Source organism: Lipotes vexillifer, unplaced genomic scaffold (genome assembly GCF_000442215.2).
Source record: "Lipotes vexillifer unplaced genomic scaffold, Lipotes_vexillifer_v1.1 scaffold496, whole genome shotgun sequence".
Lineage (NCBI taxonomy): Eukaryota > Metazoa > Chordata > Mammalia > Artiodactyla > Lipotidae > Lipotes > Lipotes vexillifer.
The window spans coordinates 3,520,006-3,529,019 of NW_006786690.1; the positions used below are offsets into that span (position 1 = coordinate 3,520,006).

The window sequence follows — 9,014 nt, forward strand, 5'->3', positions numbered from 1 at the left end:
CTGCTGAAGATTGGCAGCGTGACTATGACCTTCACGGCCTCTGTAGGCAGCCTGCTGCTGACTGCCATTGACCGCTACCTCTGTCTGCGCTACCCACCTACATACAAAGCCCTACTCACCCGTGGGAGGGCACTGGTAACCCTGGGCATCATGTGGGTCCTCTCAGCATTGGTTTCCTCTCTGCCTCTCATGGGATGGACTTGCTGTCCCAGGCCCTGCTCTGAGCTTTTCCCCCTGATCCCCAATGACTATCTGCTGGGCTGGCTCCTGTTCATTGCTGTCCTCTTCTCTGGCATCATCTATACCTACGCGCATGTCCTCTGGAAGGCCCGTCAGCATGTAGCCAGCTTGGCTGAGCACCGGAACAGGCACGTGCTCAGAATGGCCCGGATGAGGCTGGATGTGTGGTTGGCCAAGACCTTGGGGATGCTGCTGGCTGTGCTCTTCATATGCTGGTTCCCGGTACTGACCCTCATGGTCTACAGCCTGGCCAGCACTCTAAGCAAACAGGTCAAGAAGGTCTTTGCCTTCTGCTCCTTGCTCTGCCTTGTCAACTCCATGGTCAACCCCATCATCTACGCCCTGCGCAGTGGGGAGATCCGCTCCTCTGCCCACCACCACTTGGCCCACTGGAGGAAGTGCCTGAGGGGCCTCGGGCCTGAAGGAAAAGAAGAGTTCCCGAGGTCCTCAGTCACTGAGACAGAGGCTGATGTGAAAATCACCCCGGCGCCAGGTTCCAGAGAGCTGTACTGCTCTAATCACTAATGAGGTCACTTTCACGATTTTAAATGAGCCAAGTCAGAAATCATTTCAGTCCCTAGAGGAGAGCGTCGGATCCTCTCATCTTACTTGAACCAGCCCGAAAGGCCTGGACACTTACCCCTTTTCACTGAGTGTTGGCACTGGCCCCTGGAGGGTAACCTGGCCACGCCTGTCTGCACACAGTCTGTTGGGTAGCCAGGCCCTGTGAGGGGCGGCAAGGTGGGCAGGAGGCAGGAGGCCTGGGACAGGCTCATTGCAGGTCAGGACAACCTTCCCAACAAGACGGCTTAGTGCCTGCATTCTCTAGAGACCACGGGAGCCAAGCGGAGCCTTCAGGCTCAGCAGTAAAGGGCCTGGAGGAAATCTGGGAAGAATGGATCACTCTCCTGGGGTCTCAGGATGGCTGGCTAGCCCTTCTTCCTGTTTAACTGTTGGGTCCACCTTGGTTCTAGAGCTATGAAAGGCCCTACCTGCAGGTCACCCTTTCCCACAGAGGACCAAGAACTGCAATGCAATGAGGACCTAGGACGTTGATCCACCTCTTGCACAGATAACTGACAAGCCTCCAGTTCAGGGCATCTTATTATTATGGCACCGGCCCTCTCTGACACCCTGATAATCCCCACTCACAACCATTGTGTCCTCCTAGGTATGTGGGGAATACAGATGAGACTGGGATCGCTTGAGATGCAAATTGGTTTTGTGAAGACCTATTTGATGGTACCACTGGAAGCAGGCAGTGTCCCAGTCTAACCCAACTCCAAAAAAAAGGAAGATATTCACAGGGATTTTATAAATCCCGGAATTGTTCCCGGTCGTCCCTCAATTCAGCCCCTTTGTCTCCTCCACCCCCATGCCTTATAATGAATAATAAACAGAGCAAGTGGGAGGAGGGGGAAATTCCCTTACTATGTGCCAGGTGTGGTGCTGACATCCCACAGTCCATCATCTCCAGCAAGGATTCAGCCCCATACTTTTGGAGATCCCAGGACACCCAGATCTTACATATCAGGGAGGCTAGGTTCCTACCAAAGGGGCTTAAAGCAGTAGGCAAGAGAAAGTGTTGATGGTGCAGAGGACTGCAGAGGAATCCTAATGCAATTATTTGGAGCTACAGATGGAATAAAAAGAAAGATATTGATTAAACGTGTCTTCATTTAATACTTAGAAGACAAGGTGTTCACTATTCATTCATTCATCCACCCATCTCACAAATATGTGCCAGGCTCTGTGCTAGGTCCTGGGTGTCCAGCCATAAATGAGACTCTGCCCCTGTCTGATGGGGCTCACATTCTACATTCTGGTGGGAAGAGAGCCAATAAAAAAAGAAAGAAGATGATTACTGGTGGTACAATGAAGGAAATCGTCAGAGTAGTGGGATAGAGATGAACTGAGGTAACATTAGGTAAGGTATAACTACTGTGTGCTCTGGTCATAAGAGTCAACTGGCTTTTACTGAGGTTTTACTATGTGCCAGGCTCTGGGCTATGTGGTTTTAAATGAGGGATCTCACTTAGTCTTCACAGTAACCTGATGAAGAGGGTTTGGTATCCTCATTTTACAGATGAGGAAAGCTCTGAGAGGCAAAATCACTTGCCTGAGGTCATACTGCTAACATGTACCCAAAGCTGGTTTTCAACCCAGTTCTGTTTGACTCCTAAGCCTCTTTACCACTAAGCTCTTGGCCTAGTTCAGTCAAATTCTGTTCGATTAGGATAGTAATAATAAATAAGTCTATAAATAATAATGACTTCAATAATAATAAGTCTAAGTGATAAATATGTATAAAGTATAAGTGATAATATGACTTAATAGGTCCAATAATAATATTAGACTTTTGTAACATCAGATTGCTGCAAACTTATGATAATAACTCATCATTATTTCTCAACATATTTCTCAACAACTTCATTTTATGCCCTGTATTAAACTCCCTGCAACAATTTTCCACAAACTGAGTGGCTTATAAAAACAGAAATTTATTCTTTCACAGGTCTGGACTCTAGAAAATCAAGGTGTCAGCAAGGCCATGCTCTCTCCAAAGTTGCACGGGGAGGATCCTTCCTTGCTTTTTCCAACTTCTGGCAGGTCCTGATGTTCCTTGGCTTGTGGCAACATAACTCCTACCTCTGCCTCCGTCTTCACATGGCCTTTCCCCACCCTTTATCTCCAGGTGTCTTTCTTTTTTTTTTAATTGAGGTATAGCTGATTTACAATGTTATATTAGTTTCAGGTATAAAACATAGTGATTCAACATTTTTATAGATTATACTCCATTTACTTATTATAAATATTGGCTATATTCCCTGTGCTGTACAATATATCCTTGTAGCTTATTTATTTTATGCATAGTAGTTTGTACCTCTTAACACCCACCCCTATCTTGCCCCTCCCCTTTCTCTCTCTCCACCGGTAACCACTAGTTTGTTCTGTATATCTGTGAGTCTGTTTTTGTTTTGTTATGTTCATTCATTTGTTTTATTTTTTTAGAGTCCACATATAAATAACAACATACACTACTTGTGTTTCTCTGTCTGACTTATTTCACTTAGCATAATACCCTCCAGGTCCATCCATATTGTTGTACATGGCAGGAATTTATTCTTTTTTAATGACTGAGTAGTCTATGTGTATATATATGTATATATGTATATATATATATATATGTATGTATATCACATCCTCTTTATCCATTCATGCCTTGATGGGCACTTACATTGCTTCCATATCTTGGCTGTTATAAGTAATGCTGCTATGAACATTGGGATTCATGTAACTTTTCGAATTAGTGTTTTCATTTTCTTTGGATATATGCCCAGGAGTGGAATTGCTGTATCATATGGTAATTCTACTTTCAGTTTTCTGAGGAACCTCCATACTGTTTTCCATAGTGGCTGCACCAATTTACATTCCCACCATCAGCGTACAAGGGTTCCTTTCTCTCCGCATCCTTTGCCAGCATTTGTTGTTTGTGTTCTTTTTGATGATGGTCATCCTGACTGGTGTGAGGCGATATCTCATTGTGGTTTTGATTTGCATTTCTCTAATAATTAGCAATGTTGAGCATCATTTCATGTGCCTGATGGCCATGTGTATGTGTTCTCTGGAAAAATGTCTATTCAGGTCTTCTGACCATTTTTAATCAGGTTGTTTTCCTTTTTTTATATTGAGTTGTATGAGCTGTTTATATATTTTGGATATTAACCCCTTATCAGTCATATCATTTGAAAATATCTTCTCCCATTCAGTAGGTTTTCTTTTCATTTTGTTGATGGTTTCCTTTGCTGTGCAAAAGCTTTTAAGTTTAATTAGATCCCATTTATTTTTGCTTTTATTTCCTTTGCCTTAGGAGACAAATTCCAAAAAATATTGCTACGACTTATGTCAGAGAGTGTTCTGCCTATGTTTTCTTCTAGGAGCTTTATGGTTTCCCATCTTACATTTAGGTCTTTTCTCTTGGTGTCTTCTTTTAAGGACACCAATCATTGGATTAAGGCACACTGTAATCCAGTGTGACCTCATCTTAATTTAACAAATTACATCTCCAAAGACTCTATTTCCAAAGAAGGTAACATTCACAGGATTCAAGCAGACATGAAGTTTTGGGGGACATGCTTCAACCCAGTACAGCCCCCAAGGACAAATTTCAACCCTCTCTTACAGAACATATCATGGACTGTGTTAAGTGGGAGTCACTGGCTTGTCTTCCCCCACAAGATGAGCTCCATGTTTATCTCTCAGTTCCCAGTGTTAAGTGAAGACCCAGCATAGAGTCTTAAAGGGGCTGATCAATATCTGTGGCACTGAGCTGCTTCTGAAGAGCTTTAGATTACATTTTGGAAAATCGAATTTTATTTTAACCCAAATTTTTGTAAGGCAAAGAAATTGGATGATTTTTTAAAGGTGGATATGTGGCTCCTTAACTTTGGAGCATGCCTTTCTTTATTCATTGGTGGGGTCCTATCTCATTTCAGCAAAGAAAATGCCCAGGTGCCTGGCATAAATTGATACTCAGTAAACATCTGTTTAATGAATAAAACTAGAGTTTTAAACTAGAGTTTAAAAATCATTGAATTAGGGGCTTCCCTGGTGGCGCAGTGGTTGAGAGTCCGCCTGCCGATGCAGGGGACGCGGGTTCGTGCCCTGGTCCGGGAGGACACCACATGCCGCGGAGTGGCTGGGCCCGTGAGCCATGGCCGCGGGGCCTGCTTGTCCGGGGCCTGTGCTCCGCAACGGGAGAGGTCACAACAGTGAGAGGGCGTACGGCAAAAAAAAAAAAAAAAAAAAAAAAAAAAATCATTGAATTAAATGCACTTCCACACTTTCTTCCTCTCTCCTTTCACAATCACACTCTATTTCTGCTTAGAGTTTATGGAGGGGAGAGCAAGGGAGAAAGGGGACCTCAGGTATCACAGAGAACTGCTCTCATTGTTTAGATGAGGAAATGGGACCAGAGAGTGGACAAGACTTGCCCAAGGAGACCCAACAAGGTGGTGTCCAATGCAAGAAACGTAGGTTTCCCAACTTCCAGTTTTTCTACCCTATTGCAATGCCTCTCACCTGCCCCTACAGATTTACATTTTGGTTATGAGGTTAAGGAGAAATGAAGGTCATGGTGTCCTATTTTATCTCCCCCAAGATGAGTTCTGTAACATCAAAGACCGTTACCCTGATCACTACAAGATGTGTACGAATGCTTTTTGTTGTTGCTGTTGTTTTGTTTGTTTGCTTGTGTTAGGTGTCTGGGCTTGCTGTTGTGGACAATATTACAACAAAATCTTGCAGAGGAAGTAACAGAAAATAAAGAAAATGACTGTCATTCAGCAACAGCCACTGTGTTTCTTTATCACTCCTAGAATGAGGAAGTGCTTGCTTCTGTCGACACAGCTTTTGTCAGGTTCTCTTGCACCTCCTGGGGTGCAAGAGAGAAGCAGCGTTTGAGAGACATAGATTCTGCATCTGGAGACCTGGGTTCTGGTCCCACCTCTGATCCAAACTAGTTGCATGATCTTGGGCAACTCCAATCCCCTCCCTGGGTCTCAGTTTCCTCTTCCATAAAATGGTAAGAGTAAAGAAGGGGATAGTGTCGAGGGTCTCCAAAGTTCCTTCCAACTCTTACCTGCAGCAGTTCTCACTGATATGTAGGTACCAGCTGTGCCACGGGGGAGTCATTAGACTTCCCACACCTGACAGCCTCACCACCTGTTTGCACAGGCACAGCCTCTACCAACTGTGGAGGAATTTGGTGACCTCCCTGCCAGACAAGGTTCACACAGGCACTCCTTGGGCCTGAAGCTCTCAATTTTCTCACGCTGTTACTCTAAAAATATTCCTTCGTGGTAGCCTGTGCATGGGTCTTGTTTTTCCAACTAGATGTTAAGCTCTTTGAATTGCCTCAAAATTCCCAAAGCAAGTTCAAAAAATACTTATTAGACAGGCAAAATGGTCACACCTGTCCTTCCTCTTTCAGCGCCCACTTTCCTCCCACCTCTCCCCTTATGATGCTTTTTGCCATCGTCCTTCTGCCCCGTCATTTCTGCCAGGGCTGTTACAATGCCCGTCCATCTGGTATTCCTGCCTCCTGACTTTTCTTCCACACTACAGCTCAAAAAGTCCCCCACAGCTGCCAACGGCAAAATGGACCAGTTCCAGTTCTCTGCACACATCGGGCCTTCCACACCCGCTAGATTTCACCCGCAGTGAATTCTAAAGTTTTCAATCATCGGTCACACCGCCATCCTCCTTGCACCTTTCTCCCTTTGAGAGGCCACTGCTGGTAGGGACCGCCCACCAGGAGGGGAAGACGCTCGGTAGCCAAGCAGCCTGGGTTGACCCACCCCTTTTTCCTTCCGAGCCAATCATTAGTTACGGTGGGCGGGGCCACGCGCCCCGCACTTGCGCGTTCAGTGGCGGCGGTGGGTCTCCAAGACTGCTGTGCCGAATCCCGAGATGAAGTTGCGGGTGGTGGGCGCGAAGCTGTTGCTGCTGCTGGTGCTCGGCGCGGTGCGGGCTCCGCGCTGCACCCACCCTCCGCGCTGCACCGACCCTCCGCGTCGCTACACCGCAGACTGGCCGAGTCTGGACTCCCGGCCGCTGCCGGCCTGGTTCGACGAGGCCAAATTTGGAGTGTTTGTGCACTGGGGCGTGTTTTCGGTGCCGGCCTGGGGCAGTGAGTGGTTCTGGTGGCAGTGGAAGGGCGAAAAGCTGCCACAGTACGAGAGTTTCATGAAGGAGAACTACCCGCCCAATTTCACCTATGGCGACTTCGGGCCAAGATTCACTGCGCGCTTCTTCCACCCGGACAGCTGGGCCAACCTGTTCGAGGCCGCCGGGGCGAAGTGAGTGCCGGCGCGGGGGGCGGGCGGGGCCCCCCTTCCCCGGCTAGGGCTGACCCGACCACCGGGAGGGGGCTTAGGCAGGTGAAAACCGAGCGGGGGAAGGCTAGGCGACTTGCCGGGTCACACAGGTGTCCGTCTGACTTAAGATACCGGGGGTACTCTGTTTTGCCTCCTGAAGGATGCAGAATTGAATATGGCACGCCTGATCCTAAGAAGGTGCGTCTGGTTGAGGATTGGAAGGAAATAAAGGTTTCCGGTTGGTGGTGGACTGCAAAGCCCACAGTGTCTGCACCTGAATATTGAGAAGACTGCTAAGTGATACCTAATGTCCCTTCCGGGTCAACAAGGCAATCAGGATTCCAGGATTTTAAGCCGGTGCTATGGAGTCTGATCCTAGTTCAGCTGCGAACGTGAACAAGGCATTTTACCTCCCTACCGCCTCCTTCCATGGTTGTAGACAGGGACTGTGTTCCTCCTTTCAGGAAGGGAGCTCTGGTGTGCAGTGTATCTGGGCAACAATACAGATTCTCTTTCAGCTGCTCTTCTCAATGCCTTGCACACAGAGAGTGCTCAGGAAATGGTCAGAATCGTTTTGAGAACTGTTGCAACTTGCTTGTGAATGGTTCAGAGAACTGAAAGTGCAGAGCACTGGGGCTGGGAAGAGAGAGGCAAGGAAGGACTCACAAGGTTGTTGAAGGCTGGGGCTAGTCCTGAAGGAGCCATCCTTGAAGACAGGGTGTTGCAGGTACTGAGTCGCGGAATGATGGCTCTGAGGCTGCTGGGCGGGGAGTGCGTTGGAGGAGAATGAGAACGGAGGCAGGTGGGTTTCCCGGCTCCTGGCTTAGGGCAGTCTCCCACCCTTACGCTGTCTCCTCACCCGTCTTCCAGGTTTTACTTTCTCTTGGACTTTAAGTTCCCTTGTACTAAATAGAAATTACAACTGATATTTAGTGTTTGCAATTAAGTGTCTAAGCCTTGAACAAACAAAGGAGGAGTTCACTGTCTTCCAGAAGCCTTAGAGATCCATAATTTTCAAATGAAGAAGTTAAAATCTGGGAGACATCCTTTGTCCAGGACAACATGCCCTCTGCTATGGACAAGATGACTGGCCCAGACAGAAGAAGGGAACTAATGTCCTAGACTCCAGATCCCGTGACTCTAAGGTGAAGGTTCTTTCCACCACACCCGAGGTCTGCAACCATGGCCAGAGGGATTGGTCCTCTGCCCATTTTGGTGAGCTTCTTGAGATGAGAAGGATTTTTACATTTTAAGGGGTTGTTTTTAAAAAGTAGAAGAAGAGGGACTTCCCTGGTGGCGCAGTGGTTGAGGATCCGCCTGCCAATGCAGGGGACACGGGTTCGAGCCCTGGTCCGGGAAGATCCCACGTGCCACAGAGCAACTAAGCCTGTGCGCCACAACTACTGAGTCCATGTGCTACAACTACTGAAGCCCGCGCGACTAGAGCCCATGCTCCACAAGAGAAACCACTGCAATGAGAAGCCCGCGCACCACAACGAAGAGTAGCCCCCGCTCACCGCAACTAGAGAAAGCCCGCATGCAGCAGTGAAGACCCAACACAGCCAAAAATAAATAAATTAATTAATTAAAAAAAAAAGAAAGTAGAAGAAGAATATGCCACAGAGAGGACTGTGATCCACGGAGCCTGAAATACTGTCTAGACCTTAAAGTCTTGAGCTGTCCACATCGGCCAGTGATTAAATTGTCACATGTGAGCACCAGCTGTTTTTCTGCCATAAAAGTAAATGAAATGGTGAGTGATTTGGTTGTTATTTCAACACTTGCCTTTTCCCCCCTTTTCTTTTGGCCTTTTGTCACCTCTGTGAATGAGAGGCAATTCATATGGGCTTGGTAAAACAAACAGCTTACTTTTTTTTTTTTTTTTTTTTTTTTTTT

General features: G+C 47.0%; 2 protein-coding genes across 2 annotated transcripts in view; both read left to right on the forward strand.

The window, feature by feature from the left end:
* CNR2 (cannabinoid receptor 2) overlaps positions 1-765 on the forward strand; it is a 1,174-nt gene extending 409 nt beyond the window's left edge. Inside the window, exon 2 of the mRNA XM_007459306.1 lies at positions 1-765. Within this exon, the coding sequence (XP_007459368.1) occupies positions 1-765 (765 nt within the window).
* A 5,946-nt stretch (positions 766-6,711) lies between these two features.
* The window catches only part of FUCA1 (alpha-L-fucosidase 1), a 20,247-nt gene continuing 17,944 nt past the window's right edge, over positions 6,712-9,014 (forward strand). Inside the window, exon 1 of the mRNA XM_007459169.1 lies at positions 6,712-7,100. Coding sequence (XP_007459231.1) covers positions 6,712-7,100 — 389 coding nt within the window. The remainder of the gene's footprint in view (positions 7,101-9,014) is intronic.